The following is a 19,397-nucleotide window of genomic DNA, read 5'->3' as shown; positions in this document are numbered from 1 at the left end:
CAAAACTCAAGAGTATTAGCTACTAGAGATATTTGGAAAGTTTGGCAAATTTTAATGAAAACACTAGAAATGTTTATGTTATACCTACGTACCTATTGTATAACAGGAATAAGTATGTAGATATCTCGTATGTGTCATAACATTCATAACTTAATAAAGTTAGAAAAGGATTTCCCTGTTGAATTTGAGCAGCCTAAAGTTTTAAATTGATACATATATACCTAGATAACCATAGTCACCATACTAAGTACCATACCCCGTGAGTCCCTTGTTAATTCCTCATGCTCCGACCCAAACTAATATAAACAGTACCGAGGTCTCCTAACAGTCCTAACTAACCAAAATAACAGACAATATTGTTCTTTCTTTTGCCTCGGCTACGAAGGTAGTATTAATCTCTGTTAACAATGGAGTTAATTCATTTGATTGGGGGAAATTGTAGGGAAATTATATCCACAGGGCAATTATTGGTCAAAACAGGCGACAACCGGACACAAGACATACCTGATCCAAGGCCGTAAAATAATATGTCTCTGGATTTTCCTGTAAATCAGAGATCAGCCTTGTTATCACCATGGGAGTTGTGACCTAGCAGGAGAGTGTTTTGTCTTCTGCACTGATCTCTAAATGATCTTTGTTCTTTTCTATGATATCATAAGGGAATATAATATCTTTCTATAAATACTCTAATATGATTGGATAATAATGTGCACTTGTTCTATAAGTACTCTACTCTGATTCCTGTTAGTTTTACTTATGGCTCTGCTGGTTACTTAGTTCCTATGAGGAAAATGGTTCTGATAAAGATGCTGTCTGGATGGGTGACTGTCTGGGAGATGGTTATGCCATGGTGCACTCAATCTCCTGAGGACTCATCATCATCATGGTTTGGATCAAAGAGAAACGCCAAGGTGTCTGGGATCTCTCTGCTGGTTACTTAGTTACTTAGTTCCTATGAGGAAAATGGTTCTGATAAAGATGATATCTGGATGGGTGACTGTCTGGGAGATGGTTATGCCATGGTGCACTCAGTCTCCTGAGGACTCATCATGGTTTGGATTAAAGAGAAACGCCAAGGTGTCCGGATTTGCCTTTCAGGAAGTGGGAGTTGCGTGATTTAGCAGTTACAGTTCCCTCTAAATCAGAGGTTCTCAAACTGGGGGGCGCGCCCCCCTGGGGAGAGTAACTTAACACAGCCTTCACGAGCGTGTAATGTTGGCGGGAAATTCGATCAGTGAATTTTTAAGAAGTCATATTTGACTCCTTAAGGGAAGAGGCTTTGTTCGACTGAATTTTTAATAAATCTCTTGTCAGAGTTGTTCGTTGTTAGAAGTATCGTTGATCGCGGAAATAAGATTTCAAAAGTCGTTTTTTAAGTGCTAATCAATAAAATAAATGATGAGATCTACCTACCCTGAGCCGTTGTCAGTGTTTTTCTGGCGCACCCTGTATAAGTTTAGGTAATCACATTATCACTTAGGTCTTTTATCGATTTTTGTTTATGTAGTTTGTTTGATTGTCTGTCGATTTGTTCCGTCATTATCATAACTCTCAAATAATTTGTACGATTTTGATGGAATTTGGTAAATACGAGGTATAGAGAGGATAAAGTTATAGAGAGGAAATTTGTTAATTAGATTTGAACCCAATCGGGATGAAAGAGAGTTTAATTATTTGGAAATGTAAATGCCATTTCTACTTGTTTAACAATAACAATATTTCCTCTCCGAATTGCAGTGAATGAAAATGAAGACGCACCGAATCATCCTGGCCTTTGCCTGTATAGTGATCAGTCCAATATTAGGATATGACAAGCATGAAACCTTGGCTTCAATTGCCAACAACAAAGAAAATCTCATTTCTAATGTCATTGATGGGAAACAACATTTAATATCTAATGCGATTAATGCCAAGCAGAACTTAATATCCAACGTCATCACAGGAAAACAACATTTAATCTCAAACGCCATCAATACAAAACAACATTTAATTTCAAACGCCATCAATACAAAACAACATTTAATTTCAAAGGCCATTAATGCAAAGCAGCATTTAATTTCCAATGTCTTCAACGCCAAACAGAATTTTGTTTCTAATGTCGCGAATGCAAAACAGAATATTGTTTCTAATGTTGCGAATGCAAAACAAAATTTGATTTCAAATGTTGCGCAAATAAAAGGAAACTTGTTGCATTCACGACCCCAACAACTATGGAAAATACATAAATATACAGGAATCGAACTGAAACCAGTCTCAGGTATTCATATTGCTAACCAAAGACAATCATACGAAACAGCTCCTGCTGCCATCAGGTTCCAAGCCCCCAACAACTATGGAAAATACATAAATATACAGGAATCGAACTGAAACCAGTCTCAGGTATTCATATTGCTAATCAAAGACAATCATACGAAACAGCTCCTGCTGCCATCAGGTTCCAAGCTCCTGTCTCAACTCTATCAGAAACCTATGGACCTCCTGCTAGTCTAGTTGATTCCTATGGACCCCCTACCAAGTTACAAGGTGAAACTGTTGATGCAAATACACAAAGAAAACACATTCACTGGAAGATTTGAAAAATCGTTCTAGACCTCGGCCAACATTTCTGAGAACTAGAGGAGAGAGTACCACAGAACATCACACTACTGACACAACTACCAGTCAACCAGATCAGGAGGAAGTTCGCAGTCAACAATCAGAAAGTAAGTAAATTCTCTAGCTCCTTGTATTTCAATTAAAAATTTTGACGTGATTAGTGTACAGATCCTATCGAAAGATACGTTCATAGCACTGGTATCTACATACGTAGGTACCTATCTACCTATGTACAATGAAGTCATTATTACCCGAACCAAACATTTCAATTTGGTAGTCCGGAAACCACCAGAGTTTAAAGAGCTAAAACTATTAAATGACAAAAATTAAAGATGATCCTGCTCACTTAAAGCTAGAGTTACCTAGCCATAAACCTTATGTAAATATTGGCACAATAGGAAGTACGGAAGTTATCATTCAAAGAAATTGTGAAGGCATAATTCAATTAAAAATTTTGACGTGATTAGTGTACAGATCCTATCGAAAGATACGTTCATAGCACTGGTATCTACATACGTAGGTCTTACAGTGCTCCTGCTGAACCATCTAATTCCTATGGAGCACCTGCTGCACCATCCACATCTTATGAAGTACCATCCACTTCTTATGGTTCACCATCCACCTCTTATACTGCTCCTGCTGCACCATCCACTTCTTATGAAGTACCATCCACTTCTTATGAAGTACCATCCACTTCTTATGGTGCACCATCTACTTCTTATAGTGCTCCTGCTGCACCATCCACTTCTTATGAAGTACCATCCACTTCTTATGGTGCGCCATCTACTTCTTATAGTGCTCCTGCTGCACCATCCACTTCTTATGAAGTACCATCCACTTCTTATGGTGCGCCATCTACTTCTTATAGTGCTCCTGCTGCGCCATCTACTTCTTACGAAGCACCATCTTCTTACAGTGCTCCTGCTGAACCATCTAATTCCTATGGAGCACCTGCTGCACCATCCACATCTTATGAAGTACCATCCACTTCTTATGTTTCACCATCCACCTCTTATACTGCTCCTGCTGCACCATCCACTTCTTATGAAGTACCATCCACTTCGTATGGTGCACCATCTACTTCTTATAGTGCTCCTGCTGCACCATCCACTTCTTATGAAGTACCATCCACTTCTTATGAAGTACCATCCACTTCTTATGAAGTACCATCCACTTCTTATGGTGCGCCATCTACTTCTTACGAAGCACCATCCACTTATTATAGTGCTCCTTCTGCGCCATCCAATTCCTATGAAGCACATGCTGCACCAGCCACATCCTATGAAGCACCATCCACTTCTTACAATGCACCATTCCCCTCACACAAGACTCACTCTCATCATTCACTTCCTCAAGCACCTCCTCGATCTTCTTACACATACGATTCCTATGGGTCAGTTATTGTTCCACAAACCTCCGATATCTCCCAAACCGCATCTGGCAATGTAATCAATGTCCCTGCATCAGATGAGTCTGGTCCACAATACTACAGCTTCCCTTCCCACTCTGATTATCTTGTTCATCAAGCTCAAAACAATGGATTTGGTCAACAGGTTCAGAGCAATGGATTTGGCTCTGACGTAGAAGCGAAATTTTTACTAATGAATATGTGTGAATTCATGGAAACTATTAAAAAAATACCCTGTCTGCTAGATTAGATTGATGTTACATTTTATTTGGAGCGGCAATGTTATTTATTACCTAATAGGAACATAGATATTCCCTACACTAGATATAATAATAAATAATAACATTCAACATGGTGATGGGAATCCAAACTTCATGACCAGAAACAAAGATTGTGATCGGTTCATGGTGGCTGGCAGCATTTCCTTGCTACTTTTTTGTTCCACTAAGATTGCAGAAGTGTTTTGTAAAGTTGAACGTATTATTTGGACACTTCACATGTAATTATGATGATAAATTATAATTTCATGCAACAATGTTCGTATGATAAGTGTAATAGCTTGTACTTATGATGCAAACATTACCTCAAACATTTGAGATAACGCAAAAACACCCTGATAGTAGTTGATACCTAAAAAAGCATCAATAATATATCCAATATAGGGAAAAAATTGGGTCGGAAAATTCTCTTTGAGAAGGCACACATGAAAATTTTACCTACATATTTCTACATAAACTAACTTACCTAAATACATACCTACCATTAGAACAAGAACCAAGGAGAAAACATCAGGTAGTAAATTGTCTGGAGAATTTAGAACTTTGGTGATTGAACTTACCAACCATATATCAACCAGTGGACCAGAACTTACCTACATATTTGACTACTTACTACTGTCCAAGTTGCTTGTCACAGTGATGCTATTCGTACTTGTCATAGAATCCACAGTTCTTATGTCATTGAATAACGCTACTATGTCCAAATTATCCAAGGACCAAGGTGATGGAAAAACAAAAGAGTTTGCTCTGTTGTTTGAAATCAATGCGAGTAAATTAGTTCAAATCTGTTGGGATTTGACTATTTGGTCATTATTTAATATTCTGTACGCATTGTTTTTTCTCTTTTGACAACGGTAACAGAATTACAGTTGCATTGAAGCTGAAAATGGGTGACAACAACCTTGTCATTGTCACTCTTCCCTAGCTGGTCATCATCATCATCAGCAGCATTATTATTAATCCACCTGTGACCTGTTTAGTTTTACTGGACTTGGTAACCTTACAACATTATCGGGTACGTTAGGTACGCACTATTAAGATTCTTATCTCAACATCTCAATAGATCATCTCCATGTCAAGTACAATGTCTTGCTTAAAGTCAACTATTGCAAAACTTATGGATTCATCTTTCAATGATCTTTTCAAGCATTGCATACATATCGATATATCATTATCTCATCGATATCGGAAAAAATCATTCGATAAATTGTAAGTACAAGTGGAGAGTAAAAGTTTAATCTAATAAGATGACACTAGTGAGTATTACAACAATATAAACTTCCAGTTAAATATACGACTGGAAGTTTTGAAACATTATTCTAAAATCTTCTATTGTCTTCTGTTCATCTTGGTCTTTTTATCTGTCTTTAGTATTGTTTTCGTTATCTTTCTTTCTTTCATAATAATGTCCATCACACCACTAAAATTTAATGAGTGTGCATACTTATTATTAATAATATTTGCCTCTTTGTTTGATTCTTGTTTCAGCCAGCACCAAAAGAACATCTTCTACCACCTCAACCACAGTTGAACAAGTGTAAGACGACTGGAAGTTTTGAAACTTTATTCTAAAATCTTCTATTGTCTTCTGTTCATCTTGGTCTTCTTATCTGTCTTTAGTATTGTTTTTGTTATCTTTCTTTCTTTTATATTGTCCATCACACCACTAAAATTTAATGAGTGTGCATACTTATTATTATTAATCTTTGCCTCTTTGTTTGATTCTTGTTTCAGCCAGCACCAAAAGAACATCTCCTACCACCTCAACCACAGTTGAACAAGTGTAAGAAGAACAAATCCTTGTAATATCCTGGTTTATAAATATTTTATCGTCCGTACCTGTACCTATTTATTGTACTTAATGATTAAGAATTACCGTACCTATACCTTCCAATAAAATAACAATTCCATTAATTTCAATACACCTAAATGAGCCTGAACCGCTATCCTGGTTTATAAATATTTTATCGTCCGTACCTGTACCTATTTATTGTACTTAATGATTAAGAATTACCGTACCTATACCTTCCAATAAAATAACAATTCCATTAATTTCAATACACCTAAATGAGCTTTGTATTTTACTTTTGCCTCAGCTTTTATCCGATTGTTCAAGAGGCGTTCTCGATTAATTTGCGAGTAGTTCATAATCCAAAGTAATATTAGGTTTTATTTACTTTCCTTTCGGTGATTCAGTACGGTACTACCTTGTGTTGAAAGGATTGCGGCTCAAAACCCTTTGGATAGGGTCCTGTAATAGGGGCAGGAGTTTTACTTCAAAATTAAGGGGACTGAAACGCGTCAGTAGTCAGTACTTGGTACAAAAATCTCTCAACATCCAATAAGACAACAGCTTGAGCATCATGAGCGCGTTACCCTCTGGAAACTGGAAAGACCTAAATGAGCTTTGTATTTTACTTTTGCTTCAGCTTTTATCCGATTGTTCAAGAGGCGTTCTCGATTAATTTGCGAGTAGTTCATAATAATCATAATCCACAATAATACCAGGTTTTATTTACTTTCCGTGATTGAGTACGGTACTACCTTGTGTTGAAAGGATTGCAGCTCAAAACCCTTTGGATAGGGTCCTGTAATAGGGGCAGGAGTTTTACTTCAAAATTAAGGGGACTGAAGCGCGTCAGTAGTCAGTACTTGGTACAAAAATCTCTCAACATCCAATAAGACAACAGCTTGAGCATCATGAGCGCGTTACCCTCTGGAAACTGGAAAGACATACCTATAATTATTTTTGAAATAGAGCAACTCGTATCTGATTGGTCAAGTGCCGAAAATAAGTGCCAACAAATTCAACAGATTCTTAAGAATAGTTCCACTACAAATAAGTGCCAATTCCAAACTGAGTTCATTGGGTGTGTATTGGTACTATTGGTAACCTGACGTATTTTGTCATTTTCATCGTTATGCCCACATATTCAATTTGAAAAAGTTTGACCAGAATCTTCCGGGGAAAGACATATACCTATAATTATGTTTGAAATAGAGCAACTCGTATCTGATTGGTCAAGTGCCGAAAATAAGTGCCAACAAATTCAACAGATTCTTAAGAATAGTTCCACTACAAATAAGTGCCAATTCCAAACTGAGTTCATTGGGTGTGTATTGGTAACCTGACGTATTTTGTCATTTTCATCGTTATGCCCACATATTCGATTTGAAAAAGTTTGACCAGAATCTTCCGGTACTCCGGTAGTCTATCCATATCAACATAGCATAGAGTGGTTATTTTAATCATAAAAGTAAATAATTATAATATGAGCTCAGCAATTTATATGATTTAACCATGGATAAAGTTGTAAATGATCGGAACTCATCTCACACCTAGTTGTTATACTCGTGGTAATTCTCTGACCACCCTATCTACTAGCTAACCCATCTACCTAATGTAAATACTCGTATGCTGGACCTGTCTGTAAACTTAGACAGGCCATTCACTAACAGGTAGACCTGACAGGTAACGCCTCAGCAGGTCCGCCTGATGTCAGGTCTACCTGATAGTGAGTGGCCGGCTTTAGATATATCTCATTACAGTTTTTTAATTCGATTACAGATCATAGAGAGAGGACATAGAGGATCTATCTCCTCAGATAGATCATAATGCTGGACCTGTCTGTAAACTTAGACAGGCCATTCACTAACAGGTAGACCTGACAGGTAACGCCTCAGCAGGTCCGCCTGATGTCAGATCTACCTGATAGTGAGTGGCCGGCTTTAGATATATCTCATTACAGTTTTTAATGCGATTACAGATCACAGAGAGAGGACATAGAGGATCTATCTCCTCAGATAGATCATAATCATAGTCACAAGACATGAATGTAGTGATGGATAACAATTTCATATCCGTGAATTATGTTTCTATAATGATGCGATGATCTGATGATGTATGCGAAACTGTTATTTACAATTTCATGGTGTGGACTATGTAAATAATCTAGACTGCATGTAGTACCCCATATGTACCATGAGGATGCATCTAATACAAACTGTACGGACAGGTATATCATTCACAAGAGTTTGAAAATAAAAGTAAAAATAAGGAGTACGACAAGGGAAAAGTACCTACATACAGATTAAGGAATACGATTGAAAACAAAGTAGTTACATGCTAAGGAAGTCCTACCGGTAACACACAGTACCAATGGTGTTTGGAAAATGAGGTGAAAGAGGAACCCTTTCATCTCCATATTCACTTGATTTTACAGTTTTGGGCGCACGATGCGATGGTCACCTAAGAAACTAAGATGAATCAACTAAAAGTTGCTTTTGTAAATCAGTGTCAACTTAGTGTATGAACTTGGGATGCGATGATCTGATGATGTATGCGAAACTGTTATTTACAATTTCATGGTGTGGACTATGTAAATAATCTAGACTGCATGTAGTACCATATGTAGGTACCATGAGGATGCATCTAATACAAACTGTATGGACAGGTATATGTTGTTGTTGTTGTTGTAGCAGCAGGCAGCGAGTATCATTCACAAGAGTTTGAAAATAAAAGTAAAAATAAGGAGTACGACAAGGGAAAAGTAAGTACCTACATACAGATTAAGGAATACCATTGAAAACAAAGTAGTTACATGCTAAGGAAGTCCTACCGGCAACACACAGTACCAATGGTGTTTGGAAAATGAGGTGAAAGAGGAACCCTTTCATCTCCATCTTCACTTGATTTTACAGGTTTGGGCGCACGATGCGATGGTCACCCAAGAAACTAAGATGAATCAACTAAAAGTTGCTTTTGTAAATCAGTGTCAACTTGGTGTATGAACTTGACATCTCTGACCTCTGACAGGGACCAATAGATATAAAGTTACTGACACACCGTGAACGAATGGGTTAACTTACCACTGCATGTAAATCATTTTAAAATCAAAGCCATGCATATTGACTAACCCTTAGTCAAGTATCGGCAAACCCTTAAATCTTGGGTAACCCTTGAGTATTTTACTGAATGAGATTTTGAAATCTCGGCCACTTGACAGATAGGTACGCTATAGCTAGTGCTAGTGATAGTGATTATTTGATATAAGTTAATATATGAGTAGGTAACAACATATTGATTATGTGTAAGTTACCTACCTACCCTACCAGGTAGGTAAATATAAATATTATTGATTATGATTACCAATAACTAACACCAATCGATTTTTTTTAAACCTAATATTAACCCCCAGCCTAGATTAGACAATCCTGATTGTTGTATTTTAGGATATAGGTACAATCATAGTATTAGAGGTGTTACAATGTACAAATAAAAGAAATACCTACCTATTACAGATTTTTCAAACAAAATATGTGAAAGCAAATGGATGAAAACTCAATATTCACTTCGTTTGTATCTCGGCCACTTGACAGATAGGTACGCTATAGCTAGTGCTAGTGATAGTGATTATTTGATATAAGTTAATATATGAGTAGGTAACAAGATATTGATTATGTGTAAGTACCTACCTACCAGGTAGGTAAATATAAATATTATTGATTATGATTACCAATAACTAACACCAATCGATTTTTTTAAACCTAATATTAACCCCCAGCCTAGATTAGACAATCCTGATTGTTGTATATTAGGATATATGTAGGTACAATCATAGTATTAGAGATGATACAATGTACAAATAAAAGAAATACCTAACAAAATATGTGAAAGCAAATGTCGGATGACAACTGAATATTCACTTCGTTTGTTCAAACTATGTGTATAAGGAAAATACTATAAGGGGGGGATGTCCTGTTGTTATAATATAAAAGTATATCTACGTAGGTATATGTCACGAAACAATAAGGGAAAAAGTTCCATAAAGTCTGCAAGAAAAAAATGTAAGAGAATGTATGTAGTATTAATTGTAATACCCTATTTAACATGAATGGCCAAGTTATCGAACAAGTTATGGATATGTACACGGTACAAAAAATAGTAGCCCAGAATTTATTTTGGCCATATCTTAACGTATAGGTATTTGCTCTAGTTACTGACAAGTTAAGTATTACCTGCGGCGCAATGTAACACATAATTATCATTGGAGGATGGTGGACATTAGGGATAACATTGACGTAATGATTACCAGCTCCTCACAAAGTTGAGATCAGAGGTTCTCTACTCGATCATGACATCATGAGTTTGAATGAAAGAATTGAGGAAGAACAGAAATACAAAATAATACATTTTTTACCTAGATAAATCTGATAGAAGCGAAATTTTTACTAATGAATATGTGTGAATTCATGGAAAATATTAAAAAAATACCCTGTCTGCTAGATTAGATTGATGTTACATTTTATTTGGAGCGGCAATGTTATTCATTACCTAATAGGAACATAGATATTCCCTACACTAGATATAATAATTATTAATAATAACATTCAACATGGTGATGGGAATCCAAACTTCATGACCAGAAACAAAGATTGTGATCGGGTCATGGTGGCTGGCAGCATTTCCTTGCTACTTTTTTGTTCCACTAAGATTGCAGAAGTGTTTTGTAAAGTTGAACGTATTATTTGGACACTTCACATGTAATTATGATGATAAATTATAATTTCATGCAACAATGTTCGTATGATAAGTGTAATAGCTTGTACTTATGATGCAAACATTACCTCAAACATTTGAGATAATGCAAAAACACCCTGATAGTAGTTGATACCTAAAAAAGCATCAATAATATATCCAATATAGGATCTACTTTTTATAGCCTGAAAAGTAGTGAAAATCTAATGTTAGTCACTCACGCTCAGGCAGTCTGACAGACCTCGGCCTGAACCTTTTTCCGCCACACACGTCCGATGGTCTGACAGACCGCGTTCAGTCCGGGTTGTTAGAGTGCGTCAGTTATCAACTTGTAGTGATCCGAGTGACTAGTGGATACGGTTTAGTGTGATTTATCATCAATTAGTAAGAAAAAAATTCTCCGTCAGTAGGAAACGGTCGCGCTGCGCGCTCCCGGGGCTTCGCGGTTTGTGCATGAGGTCACTATACGGTGGCGGTAAGGTTTGAGAAATGCTGTAGAACAAGATAGTAACAATTTAGGATAGGGACACAATGATAAAGATATAGGTAGGTAGATAATAAATAATTTATAAAAACTGGTTAAGCACATGTCACTTGCAATATATTGCATCCTCCTCATAGGTACCGAGTTATACCCAAATTTGATAAATAATACTCGTAATTATAATTACCTACTTTATTACTATGGACACTGAACGGAACTTGGCAAGTTGGTATAAACTTAAGAAATCCGGTTATAGTTCTTAGTTGTTATTATTATTTAGATAAACATTCAAACTGTAAACATTAAATTTGCAGTTGTGAAGAAGGTATGTAGGAACAACCCTAAGCGGAAACTGGTACAACTATTGAGCAAACTATTGGAAATGAGATTTTACAAACTACATAATAATGAAATACTTAGGTACAATACTGTTGTAAAAAATAAAAATAAATGTATACCCAAAAGCTTTACAAGAAAGTAGGTACCTATGTACCTGAAAAATTACATACATAGGAATTTAGGTGTCTACATTTTTACTTAATAAGAAATTAAGAAAGTTACTTGTAGACAAAATAATGAAGACCTCAATTGCACAAACAGAAACCTCATTACCTCAATCAAAAATTAATACCTACCTACCACATTTTTTGATGTCTACATTTTTACTTAATAAGAAATTAAGAAAGTTATTTGTAGACAAAATAATCAAGACCTCAATTATTGCACAAACAAAAATCTCAATTAAAAATTAATACTTACCTACCACATTTTTCGCTAGAGTGTATTTGTTACACAGTTAAGATTAACCAAATGAAATTTCTTCAAAAAATAGCACAGTTGTTAGCAATTACCTATTTCAAGATGAAGCAAAATAAAATACATGATGCATACCAAAGAATGATCCATCAGACAAAATACTTTACATATACTTACATCATAAATTCATAAGATGATATTGAAACCTTTATTACCAGCTATTACTATGTACTTAGTTGAAAGGGTTGCTCCTCATATTAAGGTCAATGGAAGCCAACCTAGTTACCTTGGAAGGTAGCGCGTCTACATTGTAAGGCCTAGGTGGAAGGTTCGATTTTTCAAACTTTATCCTTAACAGATCGTTTTTGGAACGGCGGATTTTTTCCTATCCTGCGAGTCCTTCTCTTTGCGATTTCGGGACGATAAGACCTTCATCGTTACAGTTCCCCCCCTGTATGGTCGCTATGCGCATTTATATGTTATAGCTACTCATTTTCCTCACGAGGCTGAGTGGGCCCCGCAACAGCCAGTCACAACCTCTTAAAGAAAAAAATCTCTTTTGGAAACTGCACTATATTCACTATAAACCATAGGAAATCAAAGATCATGCTCCATCGGAATTGGTTCCGTTTCTGAAAGCTAGGAATCGACCATTTATTTATAATTTTTACCCATTTGCAACTGCTCCATTACTACTAGATCAGTACTAGGTCCTTGGCTATCTATTCAAATAGAAAGCAAACTAACTAATCAAATTATCTACTTGCCAGCCTGGTTAGCTTAGTTGGTAGTGCGTCTGCCTTGTGAGCGCTAGGCCGCGGGTTCGATTCCCGCCCGGGGTGGATTTTATCCTGATGGGATAATGTTCGTTCTCGGAACGGCTGGCTTTTTCCTATCCTGTCTTCCTTCTCTCTTCGATTTCGGGACGATAAGACCATAGCAGTTACAGTTCCCTCTGTCAAAACCTCTAAAAAAAAAAAAAAAACCTCTTCAAAAGAAGAAGAGAGAAAAAAGGTTTATTTAGCCAGTGCCTTTAAATTTTAATGTCACTGAAGGTGAGCAACATCTAGCGACAATAATATCTGAACGGCCGGGTGACCGTCTGGACAAGGTTTATGTCAAAAACTTCTGCTTAACTAGGAGAGCACCTTAGTCTCATGAGGAGATGGTTTAGGTTCAAAAGTATCAAAGTTCAAGCATAACGGCAAGATGACTTTAACCCCAATGTCCAAACTAATACCTACATACCTAATAAATAACCAAATGATATGGTTCATAAAGTATGGGGGGGGGGCTGATAACGTGTGTAGGAGGGAGGTGGGGTCAGGGATAGTCAACCTATAGGCATTTACCTACTCGTATAGTGTTCAACCTACTCGTATTAGGTTCAAAAGTATCAAAGTTCAAGCTTAACTAGGAGAGCCTGTTCTGGGTTTTATGTAGATATAGTGGGTTGGGCTGTTTTCGGCCGAAGACTGAATGCATCCAAAAAGCTAAGGTCATAGCCAAAAAAAGGTCGACCACGCCGGGATTTGAACCCGGGACCTCTAAAGTACAAGCATCGGGTAATAGCCACTCGGCCACGGATATTTTTCTGGGTAAGCAGATTCATATGCGTCGTATTCCTGATGAGGATTTATGTGAAATCCTGGAAATCTTTTGTTTCCTCTTGTCATTATAGTACCATGTCCCTGAATACAATGTCCATAGTATCCTTATACTCCATGGTTCACTAGGCACATTATGGCTACTCACTACTCATACAAATTTTCCTCGCTACTCCACAAGTAACCTACTCTCGACTATAAGCAAAACATTGTTCCAGACACTTCTATATTCCAACGAAGCACCTCTCAGAACTTGATTTTCCAGAAGCTTCAAGCTTGAGGGCACTTGGTCTCAAAAGTTGGACAACTTTGCGGACATATGCGTCGTATTCCTGATGAGGATTTATGTGAAATCCTGGAAATCTTTTGTTTCCTCTTGTCATTATAGTACCATGTCCCTGAATATACAATGTCCATAGTATCCTTATACTCCATGGTTCACTATAGGCACATTATGGCTATTCACTACTCATACAAATTTTCCTCGCCACTCCACAAGTAACCTACTCTAGACTATAAGCAAAACAATGTTCCAGACACTTCTATTCCAACGAAGCACCTCTCAGAACTTGATTTTCCAGAAGCTTCAAGCTTGAGGGAACTTGGTCTCAAAAGTTGGACAACTTTGCGGGTAGTTTTAAGGTTATCCTCAGAAACATCCTAATCTCCCACTATACTAACAGTGCTCGTATAAATAGTTATGTGAAAGTGTATCACGGCTTAATCAAGACATTACCGCGTTATGTTGTTTTCTCTCGCGTACAGTCCGGATTGTTAGAGTGCGTCAGTTATCAACTTGTAGTGATCCGAGTGACTAGTGGATACGGTTTAGTGTGATTTATCAATGGACAATGCATCTCTTCTTCCTATCTGTATGTACGAGTAATGCTGTTTGCCATTACAATGTAGTCTGAATTCTAAATACATCATGCAGTATTGATTTCTGACAAGTTATACCGAGTGTATCATAACATGATGGTAATGCCCACTCTAATTATCTAATTATTCCATACTCTGATTCTAATGCTTGACAGCAGGTGAGTATCTCCGGGTTCTCCAACTTACCATGACTACCTTACAATCTTACAAATAGGTAGATATGCCTGAACTTTACATTATGCTATCTTCTAGCATGGTAAGAGTGAATGTGCTTAACTTAATTGCTTAATTTTAATTTGACTAGGTCAAACCGTTTAATTATAATTACCTAATAGGACTGGGTCAAAATCTTGTATGATGTCACAAATTACGTGTTATAAATTCCGGACATGGAATAAGATGTTATAACCTGATACTTACATTAGGGGGTCAACAAGTCATCACCATTAAGTCTTGTGTCACTACTGTTCGAACATACCATGGGTGCTGTTACCATCAGTTATCTAAACACGAATAACATTGAGGCCAGTAATATAGTTACATCAACTTGTAGTGATCCGAGTGACTAGTGGATACGGTTTAGTGTGATTTATCAATACCTACCGCGTATCGGACCTATCTCAGTGATATCAGCAGAGTTTAGTGGAAGGATTTTCATATTGAAGGAGTTCAACTTTACCTGTGTTGGTTTTGAGTGATACATTTTAAGGAGTTCATCTGAAACACAATGAAGTTTCTAGTGGTGAGTGAATTTTTGGATTCAAATATTACCCACTAATTTTGTTTTATTTGGATTACAATATTTCCCACTAATTTTCTCATTTGGAGTGATGTCAGCTTAATCGGAGAAATGTTTTGAGTGCCTGACATTTTCACATTCGAGCCTTTTAAATGTTTTGAGTGCCTGACATTTTCATATTCAAGCCTTTTAAATGTAGGGTGTAGGGGATTTTTTTATCTTAGCCTATCTTGAACTAGCGCGATACCCGCGAGCTTTGCATCGCTCACCACCACACACACATCATTCACAGACACAGACACACACACATCACATACACAAACAACACACACCCACCACGCACACACAAACTACACACACACTACGCACACCCATCACACACACCACACCCATCACACACACACCACATACGCCCACCACACCACACACACACCACGCACACCCATCACACACACCACACCACATGAAAAAATCTTATTAATAAGAGAGGTTTTCTGTTTGTTTGTCTGTAAGAGGTTTCCGTCTAAACGGTAAGTCGTAGAGACTTGAAATTTTGTACACAGGTTCATATTTTTATGGCGGTGGTTATAGGCTAGTAAAAAAATATAGGTCATACTTACACCCATAATAATACCTATCTATAGTGTTTCAAACTGTAAAAAAAAAACTTTTTTACTAAAATATTTCATTCCTATGAATGTTTTTGAAATCCCTACCTATTTATTTTGTAGACTCAAAATACCCTCTTCATCATCAAAAGGAAATATACTCAAATGTCAACAAGATTCTCACAACGTTTACAATACGTATCTAAAGTTTAAATAAATTCACAAGAAAGGTGTTGTAGGTGCCAATGAAGCGATGAACTACCACAGTAATACAGCACAAGTGGATATAAGTAATTGTAATTACAATACAAGCTACCTACTGACAGTAGATAATTTTTATTGAAGAATTTATCAACAATGACCTGTTTGAATTTTGCGCAATCCAGTACCTAACAGTAAGTAAATACAGTAAAGTAAAACCGTAAAATGCAATGAGTACAGCAAAATAAATAAGTAAGCCCGTAAAGAGAGAATGATCTACAAAAAGACAGCATATGAGTAGGTATTAGGTACTTAATGATATAATTATGATGGAAGTGCAATGGCTGCATAAAATAATCATATTGTGGGTATTTATATTTATACTATTTATGTGCGTATGTATTAATGAGTGAAAGAAACCTACATAATTACACATAGTGTACAATTTGCCTATAGGCCACTCATACACGCTCAGGTAAACCTTCTTCTTCTTCGTAGCCTTTTCCTATTTAAATAGGGTCGGCGTTTCTTGCCAGTCTCTTCCAGGCAGCCCTGTTGTGTACCTCATGTCCTGATAATTTTTTCTCACTCAGGTCTTGATTCACACAATATCTCTACCTTTTCTATGGCTTCCCTCGCCCTTTTCTCCCCCTCACTTCAATTTTCTTTCAACTCTTTTCCCTATGTAGCTCTCATCTCTTCTTTCAACATGGCCATATCACTGCAGTCTCCTCTCCCGGATCTTTCTCACTCGGGTAAACTTGTCTAGTTTTGTAAATGTAATGTAAATGCAGTTTCTTTGTGTTATTATGTCACAACTTTGGTGCTCACTGCAGCATTGTAGGATTTTTCCCAATATTTTGACAGACACCGAGGCGAATACAATAGTCCGTCCCTTATACCTTTTTATTACTATTGTAATAGTAAAGGGAGGACGGACTAAAAATCAGTATTTTTATTTTATTTATTTACACACTAAGCAGCAAGGCTCTGTGTGAATCAGTATTTTTGCTTCTCCTAAAAGTTTGCAAAATTATGATGGTTAGGCGCTGTTGTTTCGTAATGGCCTAGAATGTACTGGTAAACATAAATCGTCTACAACTTCTCACGTGAAATGGTTTATATGAGCCGGAATCTACACTTACTCACATCATGATACGAATAATGTTATACTGAACCAGTTATGTCATTTAGGTAACCAACATACACACTGATAAATACCTGTTACTCTGGTATGTCGGCGGAACCAAATACATTAAATCTTTCTCCGCGACCTATTGGGTCAATATTGGGGTCTTTATGAGTTTATTAGCATGAAGAAATTGGGAAGGTGTTCCTAATCCAGAGGGCTTTTTTATTTTTTCGACAAAACTTTCGATGGTCAGTTTTTAGTAAAAAAAAAAACACTTTTTTTCATTTTTTATTATTAGATAATTGACTTGGCAGATGGTCCAAATTTTTGGAGTCTGCCCGCTAAATACCGCTCTGTACCTAGTTCATTCATACTTGTAATTGTAGATTGAAGATTTACTTCCAGGAATTACTTTATCTTTATCTCAGTTACTTGAAACATTCTGCAGTTTCATTTCACAGATCTTCTGTCAGTAGTACCTCTATATCTATCTACAGATATACTGATATACTATTAGTCAATACAAATTAAATAATCCGGAATACCTATAATCCGTGGAAGATTGCAATGGAGGAGTTGCAAATGGGTAAAAATTATGAATAAATAGTTGATTCCTATGTAAAAAGTTGGGAAAAATCCAAATCTGAGGTCAAAACTCCGAAAAAATAACTGTAAACGATCGAAAATTCAATTTTTATTTTCCGTTCTAATGAGATGTGTGACGTCAGACTTAACGCAGTTAGCGGAGGAGCAGAAAGAACTGCGCAGAAACGTATGCGCACAAACACATTAATGCGTTGCCTGCAAGGGAGCATTGCTCGGGATTTCAAATATTTTGATACATAATATTGTACAATATTGGAATCGTAAAATGGATTTTTTCCCGAGCTCATTGCTCTCAAAATGATAATATTAGTTTCGGACCAGCTAAAGCGGGACAATATCGGGACTTTGGGCGAAAGCGGGACATTTTAGCGTCCCCAGAGGATTTCTCGGGACAGCGGGACCAGAGGGTCCAAAGCGGGACGTATGGTCAGCCTAGGTATTCCCTACTCTAAAATCGAAATGCTTTATGGATCTAAGGGGTATTTCCCCTCCATATTCACAGAGGCGATAGAAAAAAGTACATTCCTTGTTATTCTGCAAAAAAAATAATAATAATCGATTTTTAACATTCCTGGTTGTTTTTATTCTACTCACCCATTCAACTATCACCCTCGTGAGGAAAGTTGATAAGCTTCCGTCCGAAATCAAAGCGAAAAGGCCAAACAAAAAAGTCTATACTTTGATCAATCGACATTGACTGAAACTGAAAGCTTGAAGCAGTTATTCTTCCTACATTGGGAAAATTATGCACATCCACTAATTAGATATGTATCTATCTTAATGAGCATATCTAAAACAGTAGGTACATAGTTATCCAAAAAGTCTCAGCAAGAAAAAAAAAAATCATTTTTTTTTTTCTCAAGGAAGATTTAAAAAATTAGGTTCCACCGAGATTTGAACTCGGATCGCTGGATTCAAAGTCCAGAGTGCTAACCGTTACACCATGGAACCGGGATATAGTATAATGTTCATGCATACCATTTTGTGTTTATTATTATTCTGCATTGTAATGATTAGAGATTACTACATAGGGTACCTACAGGACAGGTAGCAGGTAGGTACTACTGTAAGTAGGTAACCTATAGGTAAAAAATTAGGTTCCACCGAGATTTGAACTCGGATCGCTGGATTCAAAGTCCAGAGTGCTAACCGTTACACCATGGAACCGGGATATACTCGTAGTATAATGTTCATGCATACAATTTTGTGTTTATTCTGCATTGTAATGATTAGAGATTACTACATAGGGTACCTACAGGACAGGTAGCAGGTAGGTACTACTGTAAGTAGGTAACCTATAGGTACAGAAATGGTGTTCTCCTTCAGAGAGCATCAAAGTTGGGGATATTGTTGTCCTCACGGTGGAAAACCAACCGCCGATGTCATGGCCTCTTGCTAGGGTCATTAAGCTTTTGCCCGCCAATACAGCCCCCTGACTGACTGACTGACTCACGTATACAAATTCTAACCCACTTCTAGATGAACTGCGGGAGAGAAAACTTTTCCTCGCTCGCCTAATATTTGAGTTTCGTTATGTTTTTAGTTTGATAACTACAAGTTCGGCCA

General features: G+C 37.0%; 1 protein-coding gene and 2 non-coding genes across 3 annotated transcripts; 1 reads left to right on the top strand and 2 right to left on the bottom strand.

Annotated features, from left to right (window-relative positions):
• The first annotated feature begins 1,746 nt into the window (after positions 1–1,746).
• On the top strand, positions 1,747–4,253 carry LOC103514588 (deleted in azoospermia protein 2-like). Its single transcript, XM_008479486.1, has 3 exons — positions 1,747–1,932; positions 2,313–2,523; positions 3,070–4,253. The coding sequence occupies exons 1-3, from the start codon at positions 1,747–1,749 to the stop codon at positions 4,251–4,253; spliced, it is 1,581 nt and encodes a 526-aa protein (XP_008477708.1).
• Positions 4,254–18,710: 14,457 nt separating this feature from the next.
• Positions 18,711–18,782, bottom strand: Trnaq-uug. The gene has a single exon. It is a non-coding gene; the product is annotated as a tRNA-Gln (tRNA).
• A 144-nt stretch (positions 18,783–18,926) lies between these two features.
• Positions 18,927–18,998, bottom strand: Trnaq-uug. Its single transcript has one exon. It is a non-coding gene; the product is annotated as a tRNA-Gln (tRNA).
• Positions 18,999–19,397: the final 399 nt, after the last annotated feature.

Source organism: Diaphorina citri, unplaced genomic scaffold, assembly GCF_000475195.1.
Source record: "Diaphorina citri unplaced genomic scaffold, Diaci psyllid genome assembly version 1.1 scaffold1174, whole genome shotgun sequence".
In the NCBI taxonomy this organism is placed as follows: Eukaryota; Metazoa; Arthropoda; class Insecta; order Hemiptera; family Psyllidae; genus Diaphorina; species Diaphorina citri.
This window is presented reverse-complemented; position numbering and strand designations above follow the sequence as displayed.

Bases quoted from the DNA above. Each gene is read 5' to 3' on its own strand.
- LOC103514588 (XM_008479486.1), top strand. From the start codon at position 1,747: ATGAAGACGCACCGAATCATCCTGGCCTTTGCCTGTATAGTGATCAGT. The intron at 1,933-2,312 runs GTCATCACAGGA...TGCTGCCATCAG, and splicing joins AGCAGAACTTAATATCCAAC to GTTCCAAGCCCCCAACAACT. The intron at 2,524-3,069 runs GTGAAACTGTTG...ATTAGTGTACAG, and splicing joins ACCCCCTACCAAGTTACAAG to ATCCTATCGAAAGATACGTT.